At 53.5% G+C, this 15,200-nt stretch overlaps 5 protein-coding genes across 5 annotated transcripts; 2 read left to right on the top strand and 3 right to left on the bottom strand.

Annotated features, from left to right (window-relative positions):
* Positions 1-497: 497 nt before the first annotated feature.
* Positions 498-2,215, bottom strand: Triagg1_10600 (uncharacterized protein; the record flags this gene model as incomplete). Its single annotated transcript, XM_062894690.1, has 2 exons — positions 498-892; positions 949-2,215. 2 exons carry the CDS (start codon positions 2,213-2,215, stop codon positions 498-500), a joined length of 1,662 nt encoding a protein of 553 aa, XP_062750477.1.
* A 2,080-nt stretch (positions 2,216-4,295) lies between these two features.
* On the top strand, positions 4,296-6,092 carry Triagg1_10599 (CAZyme family GH13; the record flags this gene model as incomplete). The annotated part of the gene is made up of 1 exon (XM_062894689.1): positions 4,296-6,092. One exon carries the CDS (start codon positions 4,296-4,298, stop codon positions 6,090-6,092), a length of 1,797 nt encoding a protein of 598 aa, XP_062750476.1.
* A 1,440-nt stretch (positions 6,093-7,532) lies between these two features.
* Positions 7,533-8,050, top strand: Triagg1_10598 (uncharacterized protein; the record flags this gene model as incomplete). Its single annotated transcript, XM_062894688.1, has 2 exons — positions 7,533-7,881; positions 7,950-8,050. The coding sequence occupies 2 exons, from the start codon at positions 7,533-7,535 to the stop codon at positions 8,048-8,050; spliced, it is 450 nt and encodes a 149-aa protein (XP_062750475.1).
* Positions 8,051-9,038: 988 nt separating this feature from the next.
* Positions 9,039-10,220, bottom strand: Triagg1_10597 (uncharacterized protein; the record flags this gene model as incomplete). The annotated part of the gene is made up of 1 exon (XM_062894687.1): positions 9,039-10,220. One exon carries the CDS (start codon positions 10,218-10,220, stop codon positions 9,039-9,041), a length of 1,182 nt encoding a protein of 393 aa, XP_062750474.1.
* A 2,542-nt stretch (positions 10,221-12,762) lies between these two features.
* Triagg1_10596 (uncharacterized protein) lies at positions 12,763-14,057 on the bottom strand (the record flags this gene model as incomplete). Its single annotated transcript, XM_062894684.1, has 2 exons — positions 12,763-13,734; positions 13,800-14,057. 2 exons carry the CDS (start codon positions 14,055-14,057, stop codon positions 12,763-12,765), a joined length of 1,230 nt encoding a protein of 409 aa, XP_062750473.1.
* Positions 14,058-15,200: the final 1,143 nt, after the last annotated feature.

Raw genomic sequence — 15,200 nt, 5'->3', positions numbered from 1 at the left:
ACGCCCCCCCCCCCCCCCCCCCCCCCCCCCCCCCCCCCCCCCCCCCCCCCCCCCCCCCGAAAGGCGAAGCGGCATGCCTCGATTTTATGAACATTTTTTTTTTCAGCTTTTGCGCGAGAACGTGGCTTTTCGCCCCCACGTGTTGCTACGACTATGCAATCCATGTGCTTTACAGGCGCTCGTTGTAAAAAAATGGAGTTCGGAGAACGGAGTACGTACGTGCTATTGCGGAGCGCGATCACGAGTGCAAGTGCTCAATACGGCAGGCAAAAAAGAAACAAGGCCGTCTGAATCGGACGCTGCAAATGGCCTAGGGCATTCTGGCTATTTTCCATCAAGAGAGACTCGGGTAAAAAAAACAACAGGTTGAATTAGGCATCACTAGGAATCTCTCAAAGCCAGCAAGGACAACAAACAAACAAACAAAACAAACAAAACAAAACAAACAAACGGCTTGCTTCGGGCCACCACCGTCTCTGTTCCCTAGACGACGAGCTTTACGACTTGGTCGTTACCTGCTCAATCTCGGCCGTGGAACCTCCATCCTTTCTAATCGAAACAGACTCGAACCCGGCATCAATCCTTCCCACGGCAGTGGTGGCAAACTTGCGGGCGCTCACTCTCTGCTCGAACAAGGTATCCAACTCACCGTATGTCCTGCCCTTGGGCTCCGGGAGGCGGAAGAAGGTCCAGGTGGCACAGCATAACGCGGTGCCAGCCCAGAAGAAGCCCGTCTTTGCACCCCAGCCCCATGCGGTGGGGTTGAGCATCCGTGGTGTCAGGATGTTGGCAATGATGCTGGCGACGTTGTACATGTTCCGGGCCAACACCACAGACTTGGTTCGCAGACGGGTAGACGTGAGCTCGGCAACGAGGGAATAACAGATGGGACCTATAGTTCCTGTTACTATGATGGAGACAACATCACCGGGAACGCGGGAGACAAACCAACTGAACAGTCGTATACAAACGTAAAGATGAGGAGCAAGGAGCCGATGCCCCATTGCGCACCAGTATCGTGTGAGCCTGCGAAAGACGCGCAGCCAATGGTGAAGAGGATGATGCACGCGCACACTTGGCCGGTAAAGAACAATGTTCTTCTACCGAACCAAGTCATCAAGAACCAAGACATGATAGTGCCGACGATGCCAATGCCATATTGGCCGAGGGACATGCTAAAGGAGTTGCTGACGGCCAATCCTGCTTGTTGGTAAAAATATGTCGAGTATCCCATAAAGTTGGAGCCAGAGAGAGTCTGGCCCATCCAAACCATGCAAACGATTTCGGTGCGGCGAGCATTGACGCCCTTGAAGAGGTCCCAGTACGTCGTGCCCGAGGTCAACTCTCTCTCCATCTCGTTGGTGTGAATCATCAGCGATATGGTCTCGTCAATGCTAAAGTCGGCATCCTCAACGTTGCGGCTAGTGAGACGGGCCAACGAGTGCTTGGCCTCGTCTAGTTTTCCGCGGCGGACGAGCCACCAGGGAGACTCGGGAGCAAGGTAGATGCCGATTATCAAAGGGACTGGCCACATCCACTGCAGCGCAAATGGAATCCTATAGCCCCATTCGTCCGTCCTGGAGACCATGGCGCGGAGGACGCCAGACGCGATAAACTGGCCGATAACCCAGCAGAGGTTATTGTACGTCGTCAGATAGGCTCGAAGATGGGTCGGGCAGACCTCCGAGGCGTACGTGGTTGTCAGCGTCTGGAAGATTCCCCACGGGATTCCGGCAAGGATTTCTCCAGCGAGAAGCTGAGGCAGCGATTTGGCAAAGAAGATGATGAAGATGAAGCCCGTGATTGCAATCAGCGCACCGATTAATGTCTTGCGATACCCAAAGCGGTCGGCGAGGATACCGTTCATGAAGAGACCTATGATTGAGCCGCAGAGCACTCCGTTGGTGAGGCCAGACTGCCAAGCGGCCGTGAGTTGGTAAGACCCGTTGGGCTGCAGGTCTCCAAATTGGCGTTGAAAGGCTGGGTACGCAAAGAGCGACCGCAAAAGGGCCGTGTCGAAGCCGTCCATGATGATGCAAGTCGAGATGAAGATGGACCACAAACAAGCTTTCCGATACAGCTTGAAGGATTTGACAAGGCCCATGTTGTGCTCAGCATCAGTTGCCGCCGCAGCCTCCTGGACAGTCGAAATGTCCACCTTGGCGGGCACGGATGCCGAGACATGATGCGGCTCTATGTCTTCGTTCTCTGCCATGTTGGCAATACTATGAAGCAACAAGAAAACAAGAAGACGAAAAAGGGGGTATCAACCTTGAGGTAAAGTAGAGATTTTCAAGTCATCCACACCGCAGGCTCGAAGACTTGATAACTGAGGTTGAGGTTGGATGAGAAAAGAGGGGGAGGGAAACAAGACCCCAAAGCGGCACTCGATTGGAACTTATATACACGACTACCAGGCGCGGCGTGGTGAGCAAGTCCAGCCCAAGCAGGATTCTACACAATCTTGTAGTAATGGAGTTTGGTGAAAAGAAGAAGAGAAGAAAAAAAAAATCGTGGCTATTGACGGGATGACATGGAACTTCAAAAGCCACGGCGTGGGCGTTGAGCGGATAATATGGTTCGATTTAGCTCAGTTTAAACTAGTGCGCCACTGGCAGTTAGTTGGACGCATGTCCACGCTCACCTCCGCCAGTCTAAAAGCGATCCGAAGAGTTGTTGGCCATCTAGCTTCGTCCGGGGTAAACGTGGAGGGGATCATGGGAACCTGCAGGCTCTGTGGAGAGTCGATTGCGGTTCTTCGGCATTCAACTTGGTCCAGTCTAGACTGCTCTGTCGGTCCGAGACATGGACATTGAACCAATTTCCCTGGATGTCAGAAAGGCGACTATTCGGATTCAATCTTTCATTCTAGCAGCCCGCCACTGACATGCTCTCGTGTGTTCTTGTTATGGGTCTTGTTATTCATGCATTTGTGTCTGGAGGGCAGCCAACAACCCTCATGGGTGCTCTGCGTATTTCGAGGGGGCTTGGCTGTGAGAAAGATTCAAATAGGCAAGATACCAATCGGCAACCTTGCATGATTTCGTCTGGGATGGTCAAAACGAAGCCGGAGGGAGGGGGGTTGACCAGCAACACTCGCCAGCTACCCCATGGGGACCCCACGATGTACTGAGCATGGATGCCGGTTAGCAGCCGACAACAGAACTCGAACCACTGTCTGCACATTGGCAAGCGTCGGTCCGACATATCAACCTGTCCTCGGGCAGGTGATTCGATTTTGAGCGCCAAGATGAAACTATTTTTTCAGCTGATTCAACCATTAGCTCGGAAATTGGTCGTCCCGGAAAGACTTCATGGCAAGACAGTTTCGCAGTCCAGGTAGACCTGGTACGATGCCAACCTCGCGCGGACACCAAGCTGCTTAGTCCGAGATAGGTGCTTCAACATCGGGCTCCACTCATTCAGACTCTATGAGCACAGGTTTGAGGGGGCAAATTCTTGTAGGTTGTAGTCGGAGTGGCTACAACCTCGCTTCAACGGCACGCGGAGCGAATTATCTCTGCCTACCATCCCATAAGACGCCGCTAGTGTGGTTGAAAATGGGGAATAACGAAGCCAAGGACCCATTGCAAACCGCCGGAGCCAACAGTCAAGAGGTCAAGTGTCAGAGCGGCCGTGGAACTTGACACCAAAAGGGCATAGCATCGGGCCGACAATGGTCCAATGGGCATCTCTTTTCTTTCGTCGGTCCGACATTCAGCAAATCATGGCTCTTAATCCCCAGTTTGCGCCGTTAGCCTGTCCACCGAGACACTTCCCCCCGCCTTTCTTTGGGAAGTATCTACGCCAGGCAAGCGATACGAAGATGGTCTCGGCCAACTATCGACAATCGACACAACAGATACTACTACAAAATCATCAGCATGAGTCTCGGCAAACATCCGCTCCTCCTATCAACGGACGCTTCGAAGAACCCGCATCCCGGTCATGCTCATTCCCCGTTGATGGTGGAGTTCCAAGCATCGTGCTGCCTTAAACTTGTTGAGCGAGCTTTCCGTTATCGCTGGACAATGAAGGCTCACACGGGGGGATTTAAGAGCCCGGTTCGGGATTTTTTCAAAGCTTTCTTGGGCTTCTTGAATGACTACACCCCCTTTCCTCACCGAAAACAAAGTAACCTGCCCAGTTCCTCTTTGCCTCTTCCTCTTGCAACTGGACAACTTTCGCTTTGTAGTCGCTTTTTGACGACTGTGGACATATCCAAATTCATTTCTCATTTACTTTGTCAAGAAATTTCTCTCTCTTTTTTTTTTTTACCACGTCTACTGGAAAACATGACTGTGCCCGGACGTCTCAAGCTGTGGTGGAAACATGCCGTAATCTACCAAATCTACCCGGCATCATTCTGTGATTCTAATGGAGATGGAATCGGTGACCTTCCGGGCATCACCTCTAAGCTAGATTACATCGCCAGTCTTGGTGTCGATGTTGTCTGGATCTGTCCCATGTACGATAGTCCTCAGGTGGACATGGGGTACGACATCTCCAATTATGAAGACATCTACCCGCCTTACGGCACTCTACAAGACATGGAGACTCTGATCCGCGAGGCCCATGCTCGAGGCATGAAGGTCATGCTGGACCTTGTTATCAACCATACATCCGACCTGCATCCTTGGTTCAAGGAGTCCCGTTCAAGCAAGGACAACTCAAAGCGTGACTGGTACATTTGGAGGCCAGCCAAGTATTCCCCCACTGGCCAGCGTCTTCCTCCAAACAACTGGCGCTGCAAGTTTGGCGGCGACAGCGTGTGGGAGTGGGATGAGCAATCAGGCGAGTACTATCTTCACTTGTTTGCCAAAGAGCAGCCGGACCTGAACTGGGAGAACCCCGCCACCCGCAAAGCCCTGTATGCTTCAGCAATGGAGTTTTGGCTTGGACGCGGTGTCGATGGCTTCCGCATCGACACCGTCAACATGTACAGCAAGCCACCTGGGTTGCCTGACGCACCAGAGTTGGACCCTGGAGCGCCATACCAAGTGGCCGACATGCTGTACTGCAATGGCCCCAGAATGCACGAGTTCCTCGGCGAGATGAATCAGATTCTGGCCAAATATGGCGCCATCACGGTTGGTGAGCTTCCCTCGACGCCAGATATGGCTCGCGTGCTACAGTATGTGAGTGCGGAAGCCAAGCAGCTCGACATGGTTTTCCAGTTTGACGTTGTGAATGTTGGCTTCAACCGTCCACTGAGGTACGACGCAAAGCCCAAGGACTGGCAGCTGCCCGAGTTCAAGGAAGCCATTGCTCGGACCCAAAACCTTATCAGGGGTACCGATGCTTGGACAACAGTCTTTCTAGAGAACCACGACCAGGCGCGATCAATTACACGTTTCGCAGATGACAGCCCCCAGCATCGAGTTGCGAGTGGAAAGATGCTGGCTCTTCTGCAGGCCTGTCTAAGTGGCACCCAGTACATATATCAGGGCCAGGAGATTGGATCCATCAACGTCCCAGAGGAGGGCTATCCGCTCGAGAATTACATTGATGTCAGCAGTTGCCTCTACCTTGACTTTATTCGGCAACACCGCAATGGCCAAGGCCTGGACAAGGCCCTCACTTCTCTAGCACATTTTGCGCGAGATCACCCTCGTGTTCCAATGGTATGGAACGGGAAAGCAAAATACGGCGGCTTCTCTGAAGAAGCAGAGAAGTCTGGAAAGGAGGTCAAAGAGCCCTGGATGAAGCCTCACCCCCTAGCTGGTCAAATTGATGTCGCTTCGCAGCTCGACGACCCGCACAGCGTCTTGGCCTACTGGCGAAAGGCGGTGCGCTTCCGAAAGGAGTATGCCGATCTGCTCGTATATGGCGACTATCGGACGCTACGGGAGGAGGACAAGAGCATCTACACCTTTGTGAAGGAGCCGCCGTCCAATGGATCGGCCAAGGCCGTAGTTGCGCTCAACTTTACTGGCGAGGAGAGCAACTGGGAAAAGCCCACGATTGAAGAGCTAGGAATTGAAGAGGGCGCCAGCGTCAAGTTTGTACCAATCATGTCTTCGTATGACGGCAAGGTTGATGAAGGAGCTTTGCGTCCTTACGAGGGGAGGGTCTACATGGCCTCCTGGTGAGTTGTTTCATATTACAGAATAGATGCAAAGACAACACTGTGCTTGTTGAACAAAGCAAAATCAACCAATCCTCCTTGCCTGTGGAAGAATGTGGAGAATCTGACATGTCTTGCAACTTGAAAGAGCTGAAGCCGATAATCCGGAATGGAATATTGATTTCCCGTCGATCTGAAAGGTTGTGGGTTTGTGCGAAATTTTCAACTCCAACATTCCGTCATAGGCTAAGATATGCCTCCGCCTTGTCAATCAAATAGGCCGTGTGGCTCAATGGCAGAGCGTCTGACTACGATACAGTATATCAGGAGGTTGCAGGTTCGACCCCTGTCTCGGTCAATTTTTTTCTCTCAGGTCTCTGGAGCGTTTTCTTTTTGGCGGCAACATTATTAGCATTTCCTTGTGAGGTTGCGATTGATGTCTTATGAAGCAGGTGATGTCTGTTTGTGGGAAAATGCCCGAGGCTGTCTGACCCTTGACGAGTTGCCGGTGTCTAAGCCTTGGCGATGGGACTTGACCGCTTGGAGTTTACAGAGCACGACTCAGACAGCCGCAACTTATATGCAGCACGGATCCCGGGCCAGTGGGACTATCTACATGTACGAGTACTTGAAGGGGGCATATTGCTCGTGTTCCGGCCCATCGGCAGTGCCAAATCAGGGGATACCAGCATCTCACACGGGGGTGGCACTGCAATTCCCCGTTTTGCGAGCCAAATAGCAGATCTATCTAATCAGATTCCGCTGCGTGGCATTCCCGCCGACTTCCTGCATATACGAGCTTTCTGGAATCGGAACAAGCATGCCAGTCTTGTGAAGATTCCTACTGACTGTCCAGACGTGTCAGTAAAGATTACCAAAAACACGGGGGATTGATACAGGTAAATCCACGAATCACGGCCTACTCTGTTGATGCCGGTGTAGGTATGTAGATGCGGCTCGGCTCATCGGCAGAAGGATGAGTCGGGCATGTCTCTGCATTAGACTTGCTGTCAACCTTGTTTTCGGTTTGACGAATGGAGGAAGCATAAAAATAGAAAGCAGCACAAAAGGTTTACTCATCAGGCACTGCAGATGGATCCCAACATCACGAGAACAGCAGAGGCCCATTGCATTGACCGCTTCTTGATTGCTTTCTTTTTCCTTCTTTTTTTTTTCTCGTATTTCGAACTCGCATCAAGGGGCAAATGACGTCGGGACCCTGAATGGCACAGAGTGAGATGCGGAACGATCGTCAGTTTGCTTACCGGACTAGGCTGGAAGAGGAGGGTGCAGCAAGAATATATAAACGAGTGATGCCACCAGTGTTTGGAAGAAGGATCCGAAGCCTACAGCAGAAAACAAGCAAACAAGCCTTTGAAACCAAACACTCGATTCTTTCGATCATCATCATCACCATCATCATCATCATCATCATCATCATACCAACGACTTTTCATCACTCAACATGAAGTTCTTCGCCTCACTCGTTGCCGTTGGCCTCTTTGCCGGCTTGTCCCTGGCCCAGGACAGTGTGCAGACTGCTCACGTCACTCTTCGTTCCGAGGGCGATGACCACTCTTACCCTCTGACCGTTCCGGCAGATGGCAAGCCCGTCTTGACATACAGCACCCTCCCCATCGTGGTGATTGACGCCCCCGACTTCAACGTTCTCCAGGCCTGTGTGATTGAGACTCCCGGCCCGAAGAACTTGAGCAGCACCATTGCCTCTGATGGCGTGACACAGCAGGTCGTGATTGATCCCCCGCAGGCAGTCACCAGCATTTCTTGCCAGGGAACTTGTGTTGCCACTTATGGTAAGCTTTGTGGATGAGGGATAGTCGTGTGGTTGTGTTATTTGTATATGCTAATTCATGATGAATAGATTCCTGCTTTGCTCCGGACGGCTCATACGTTGGAGCTTGCTGCAACGGCCTGTGCGTTGCGTCCAAGTGCAAGCCTTGGAACATTGGCTCGCAAGCATAAGGGGGTTAAGTTGTGAAAAAAAAAATCAAGGGGACTTGAATCGCGATTATCCGAAGAGACTGGTATCTGCAATGGTGTATGCGAACGGACATGGTTTATAACGGTGTTGACTGGGGTGTTTTTGTTTGATATGGCTTTTGCTTGTATACGATTATAACACTACCTAACTACCTATCAATGAGAGACTTTTGGAGTTGTTCATATACACAGAGACCGAAAGCGACAGGAGTGCAAAAGGACAAAAAATGACACCTGAGGGATTCGAACCCTCGCCTATTACTAGACCGCGAAGCAAGATGAAATCCTGAACACGGCGCCTTAGACCGCTCGGCCAAGGTGCCTTTGATGGATGATGGGCGAGAGAGCGGTTGTTGAGACTCAAAGACGAAGAGTGGCGGGAAGAGAGAGAGAGAGTCGCGATGTTGTTGTGGAAGCGGGCAGATGGTGTTTTCACATGCGAGGGGGGGTTAAAGACTTCAATGGTAAGAATAATTGGTACGAGCTAATACTCTATATTATGCCTGTGTATATACCGAAAGTGGAAAGTGGGCTTGGCTTAGGTAGAGGATGATGAGAGAATTCGTCAAAAGCCATCGTCAGGAAAGGAGATGTTCATGCCGCTGCAGGCATGTCCTGTGAGAAGAGGTAGACATCCGTGGAACTAGGCCGTCTATCTTGATATCGTACAAAGGAGAAGAGCAGCATTAAACAAGACTAGTGGTAGCAGCAACGCTCCGTTAACGCCATAATTTCTGTCAATTCGTGTCGTCGTGAAGTAAGAGGGTCGTCCGTTGTATACAATCCATCCCTTATCTAAACGGGAGAAGAAAAAAAGGAGGTAGAACCAATTTGCAAATGTCATCAGATAAGAAAGCAAGCAAGCCGCCGTCGCCGTCATCATCGTTACTGTATCATAACCGAACAAACAAGAGAGGAAAGAAGGAAGAGAGAAGGAACCCGCCAGTCGTCCCCAGACACATATTCATAATCAACGCCTCTTGCCGCCGCCGGCCAGTCCATCAGCCAGGGCGGCCGTCAGAGCAGCCGTGGCGACCTTGGCCCCCTTTGCGCCCAGCCAAGGACCGGCTTCTTTGCGGTTCTGCATAATGGCCTGGGCACCAGCAGCCAGGGCGGTGCGGGCGCCGGCCTGGACAACTGGGTTCTTCCACCAGGAAGTGGTGCCGCCTTTGAGCTTGAGGCCCGAGCTGGGCACTGCGGGCATGGTGCTGCGACGCTTGAGTGAGGAGCGGCCGGCACTGGGGGCTCCACGGTCACGATCACGGCCGCCGCGGTCATGGCCTCGATCCCGGTCTCGGTCCCGGTCTCGGTCCCGGTCCCGAGTTCGATCTAGGTCCCGGCTGCGGCTTGAGCCGTGGCCGGCATCCGTGTCGCGAGGCTGTGAGCGATGTCGTCGCTCCCGGTCATCTCTTCTGTCGTCATCGCCGCGAGAGCGTGACGACTTCTGCGGTGGTGGTGATGACGATGCTGCTCCTCCATGGGACCGGCGAGAAGAACGAGGGTCCCTGCTGGCTCGGTCATCGGACGAGGGTGCGGGTGCGGGTGCGGGTGCGGGTGCGGGTGCGGGTGCGGGTGCTGGGTAGCCGCGTGAAGAACGGCTTTTGTGGTCTGGGGAGTCATATCGAGACCGCCGTGGGGGTTCTGGGGATGGCTCACGGCGCGAGGACCTGTGACGCCGCTCACGTGGATCCGACGGGGGAGGAGGGGGGTAGTCTCGTGAGCGCCGGTCAGCATCTCGGTGGCGCGAATCTCGCTGTGAATCTCGCTGCGAGTCTCTCGGTGAGTCCCTCGGCGAATAAGTGTCGCGGTCGCGGTCGCGGTCACGGTCACGGCGGGATGAGCGAGGGTCTCGCTGAGGCGGAGGAGAGGGCGCAGAGAAGGCCGGCGGGCTTGGATGTCGACGGCTACGAGATGGCTTCGCATCTGCACCTCCGTAGCCCGGGGACTGGTCGCGACGGCTGCCGCGCCGGGATTTGCGGTCGTCGTCGGGCGAATAGGCGGGAGACGGGGGTCGGCGGCCCTTTTCGGATCGGCGGCGAGAGGACGAAGGGTCTTGATATGGATCGACAGGCTCGTCTGGGTTGTAGTATGAGTGGTTGAGGCCTTGCGCGGGCTCTGGCTCGGAGCGCCGCGACGAGGGGTAGAGGGGCATGGTATGTATGGATGGAAGAGAGTGGGCGAATGGTTGCGTTACAGGGCGAAAGGAAGCTCTCGAGGAAAGCAAAAGACGGACATTGTCAAGCCGAGAGCGGCATCAGGCAGGGGAATCGCGCTGCTTATATGTACGAGTATAAGCCGGGATGGACGATGCCGTCAACAGGCATCCGATGTCTGAGGTTGGACGGCAATGATGATGAGCCCCGCTGACTTGTGCAGGTCAGAAGGGCCTTTTACACTTACAGGGAACGATGGGCGATTTGCAGCGCATCAGGCCTCCAAGCTTCCAATAGACGCGCCCGGCTCCGGTGTCCTACAGCGATGGCTGCAGCGGGTTTCCAGCGATCCGGAGGCGCTGAAGAGGGTTCCAAGGCTCAATCAATGTTTGCATGGGGTTTGCAAGGTTTGGGGGCCTCCTGACGTCACGCGGGCCAATGGGCGACTCGGGCGGTGCGCCTGATGGGAGGGCAAAAGTCGCCTGACGTCAAAGCAACGCTTTTCCATGTGGCGGAGCGAGCGAGAAACAAAGAGACGTTTTGGACGTTGGCACAAGGAGGAAAATTCTGTAAAGAGTTTTATTTTTTTCAAAGGACCTTGATGGGTGCTACAAGGATGGCAGGATTTGGGCGAGGATCATTGTGGATTTGGGGGAAACGATTGGCAGCAGATCAGCGATGTCGGGTTTGATGTGAGGTTTCGTGTAACATACATTCTACATCCACGCCTCTCGGATCGGTGGAGATATCACGAGTAAAGGCCATCTTTCAACACAAAAGATGCTGCTGCTGCCTACTAAGGTACAACAAACTTCCCTTGTTCAGATCCATGTTGTATATACATGTACCTATGATTGTTTGCAGACATGTGCGCCTCTCTCTAGGTTAGCACTTGCACCTTGTAGGCAGCCACGCGAGAAGCCTCACGTGCAGCCGCGAAGACATCATTGACCATTGACTTTCAACCGACATCTCTCCCCATCAGCAAGCATTCAACATGCCTATCCATGAATCCCCACGCACGAGTACGAGTACAGGCACAGGCACAGCCTTTGGGGATGCTCGGTGAGTTTTCGCCGGCCAAGCCTTTTCCGCGAGTCTAAACGCTCGATCCGCGCCGCCACCCGCCATCAGGCCGCGCCTCCGACTCCCGAAAATCCCCCTGGGCTAACGCTTTGGTGACACAACACAGTACAAGCAGGTCCTGATCCCTTGGCGGACCCGAAGCGCCCTGAATCTTTGAATAAATCAGGTCACTCTTTTGCCTGCGCCTTGATCCAGCGTGCAACGACTGTGCGACCCTTCAATCGAATGTCGGAGCGCCCGCCGTTTTCCTCCGGCTCTGTTTCGTTTGCCTTTTGCCAGCTCCGGTTCAATCCGGCCTCTTTTGTCCATGACATGGTTACAACATCATTCCTTGCTGGCTTGTCTTTCAACTCGCTCGAGTGTCTGACATTTGGCAAGCTCAGATTCGGCACGTTGACGTGTGGCCAAGAGCCGAGGTGGATAGCCTGGCAGCTACCCGGTATTATCCTGATATTCGACGCCCTGTCTCACAGCGCCCCCTTTTCCAAGTGGCTTGACTGAGGCTTGAGACATCTTGCGAGCTGACGTTGAGCATGTCTCAGTTGATGGTACATGCGTCATGCTGCCGTTAAACGAGCTGACTGTCTGGGGGGCCATCGTGGGGAATGGCGTCTGTGCATGCGTGCATGCGTCAATCATTTACGATACGATATATCGGCAATCCAGAGTACAGGTATGGATGTCAAGTCTGCGTCGTGCATTACGCATATGCATCGGCAAACTTGAGGCTGAACCGTACGAGTACTCGTAGCACCAAAGGAGATCCCTCACCGCGGCCGAGCGAAACCGTTATATCGGCCTATGCGGCCTTGTCAAACGTCGGCTGGACGATCCTCTATGGATACACTTAGCTGCGCAAGCATGGCTCGAGCCCTGCTGTTCAAGGTAGATCCCTGTCGTCGCCCATTGCTCGATGTGGACCTGACAACCGCCTTTAGATCCGAATGACTCCGTCTTGAGTCCGCGCTTTAATTTCAATACGAGCTGGCAGCTTGCAGATCACTTCTTCACAGTCTTCAGCCGCTGGCAAATTGACCCAATCTTGGACCTCGGCGAGGGCTTCGATATGGATATGCTTCGGGCACAGATTGACGGGCGATCCGCTGCCGTTTTCTACTGGCTACCGTGAAGCCCTACCCTCAGCAGGGGAAGACGGAACAGCACGCGGCTGCTCCGCTGCAACTGACTCGCAGTATATTCAGCTGACTCTGGCTGCGGCAGTTGCGTAATGACTGGAAACCCGGTCGGCGGTATCGTCGTCAATTTCCATGTACGAGTACGGTATTATCATCATTGTGACTTGAAATTGCTCAGAGACAACGCCAACAGCCAACCCCAGATACAGCATCATCTTCATGGTATACAACCATTACTACACCATCAAAAAATGTGTCATGTGCTGCATAATCATGCATGTACCTGCGGCTCCATGCAACCTTTAACCATTACGTGCCATCAAAGCTTCTCATCATACGCCGGGTAATCGGTAAAGCCAATGGTCGGGTCCTCAAACGGACCATAGAAGCGAGACCTATCGTACGGGGCAAGAGGCCAGCCGTTGCGAAGTCTCTCCACCAGATCCGGATTGCTGATGAAAAATCTGCCGTACAGCAGGGCATCGTATCTGCCGCTTTCCAAGACCCCCCACGAGTTGAGCTGGTCGAAGCCGCCGGCAGAGAAAAAGGGCGTGTCTCCCCAGATCTTGCGGAACATGGAGAGGTCGACGTTGGGAAGCCCCCATGAGGCAAGGAACTGTTGCTTCTCCGCCTCGGAAAAGATTTGCTCGTATCGTGGCTCGATGAAGCTCACGTACGACAGATTGGGATGGCGCTTCTTCAGCTCGCGGCACAGATGGCCCCAAGTCTCCAGACGCTGCTCACTGCGAGCCTGGTTGAAGAGACCAAAGGGAGTCAGGCGGATGGCCAGGTTGTCTTCTCCCACCGTCTTGGCCAGCTCGGCCATCAGGTCAAAGACGAACCTGCAGCGCTTCTCTGGCGAGCCACCGTACTCGTCTGTTCTCTTGTTGATGTTGGAGCTTAGGAATTGCTCCGGCAGATAACCGTTGCCCCCGTGAAGCTCCACACCGTCAAACCCAAGCTCCATGGCCGTCTTTGCGGCCGAGCAGTAATCGCGAATGGTTTTCTGGATGTGGTCGGCCGTCAGCTCGAGTGGTAGCTGCTCGCTATACCTGACAGGCGTCGTCGAGTGGGGTGCGGGATACATGAAGCATTCGTTGGGATCATCCCAGGGGATGCTCGACGGGGCCACGATGGGCGTTCCGGTAAGCTGCGGGATGTTGGCACGCCCAGAGTGCCAGAGCTGCGCATAGATGTAGGCACCTTTGGCATGGACGGCGTCAACAACCTTCTTCCATCCTTTGGCTTGCTCTTCTAGGAAGATTCCGGGGACTCCGGGCATGGCATTTCCCTAAACGACTCGAGGTCAACTTGCCCGCGTCTTATAACTCTACGGTGACTGGAACGGTGACATACTTCTAGCGAAGGCGGAATGCCCTCGCTGATGAGCAGGCCGCCGTCTGTTGCCCGCTGCGCATAATACTCTGCAATGACATTGTTGGGGATCCAGACGCGATTCGGATTCTCAGCTGTTGAGTTCTCACGATGCGGCGTGCCACGATTGCGCGTCAAGGGAGCGAGCACGACTCGATGCTTGAGGGTGATTTTGCCATTGGCAATTGTAAGCGGCTCGAACAGCTTAGAGTCCTTTCCGACGTTGACTTGGGAACCCATCTTGTCCCGTGATATATGTCTTTGTTTCTTCCTTGTTGCAATACACTTCCAGAACCAAACAGTGAGACAGATATGCAGTGCGTGCTGCTCAGCCAAAAAACCCGAGCTGCCCAGAGCTATCCGTTGGCAGAATGGCTTGGGAAACTAAGATTCCAGAGGAGAGAAGAAGGGAGGGCGCTCATTTCCAGAAGAAGGGAAATGCGACCCTGGTATCTACTGCAACACTAACACGCTCGTCCATTGAACCATGCGTGTACGTACATACATGCGGTATCATATGCGGCAACGAGACTTGATTGCATCAATCGGCCTCCCCTGACAGAAACCGTCGGCTGAATACCTACTGTCGAGAAGCGCATGGCCGAGCCTCGACATGGATCTGAGAGAAATTTGTTGCAGGGCACTCCACTCAACTCCGTCCAGATGCATCGAAACGACTCCACTGCGGTAACATCGTGGGTCAGAGACTTCTTTTGCCGAAAGCACACGATCTTTTCTAAATGAGCCAACGATCTTCATGACGGTTGTTTTAGACCATGTCCATCCCCCATGGTAGCGTTTGGCGGTGCAGCCAGCCCGCTCCAGCTCACCCCTAGCCCAAGCCGCATGTATCAAGTCCTTTGGTTCTGACATTGGGCTTGATGATTTGTGTTAATGGGTTATGGGGGGGGTGTATACCATGACTAGCATCATGTTGTTGGTTGGCTCGGCGTACTTTGATATGCGGTTGGCTTGTCGTGTTTCGCCCCCCCCGGCAGGCTAGATTCGGTTTCCGATTCGCACGAGGGGGGACCATCTCACCGTCATGACCCCTGCTTGGTTTCTTCAGCGGTGCCGTGGCTACTTATCCCAATTCATCTTCCGCTGGCAGCCGGATCCACAACGGCTCGGATCCCTGGTCCCGGTCCACTTTGGCAGCTGGACTGACGCTGCAGCTCTGAATGAGCACGATCAAGGCTTTCAAGAGGGTCCAATACCGCCGATACAACATACTCGTACTCGTAGTAATAGGCATGGTGATTTCTGAGGCTGACCACATCGGTAGAGTGGCGGATGGTACTCCGTATGATGTGATTGGTAGCCGAGTGTGGTAGGGGCTTCTCTAACTTTAATCCATCTTTCTCTTAACCCCTTCCTTTCCCA

The sequence above is a fragment of the Trichoderma aggressivum genome (assembly GCF_033847375.1).
Source record: "Trichoderma aggressivum f. europaeum strain CBS 100526 chromosome Unknown scaffold_077, whole genome shotgun sequence".
Lineage (NCBI taxonomy): Eukaryota > Fungi > Ascomycota > Sordariomycetes > Hypocreales > Hypocreaceae > Trichoderma > Trichoderma aggressivum.
Note: the sequence above shows the minus strand (reverse complement) of the source record. Positions and strands in the feature narration are given on the sequence as shown.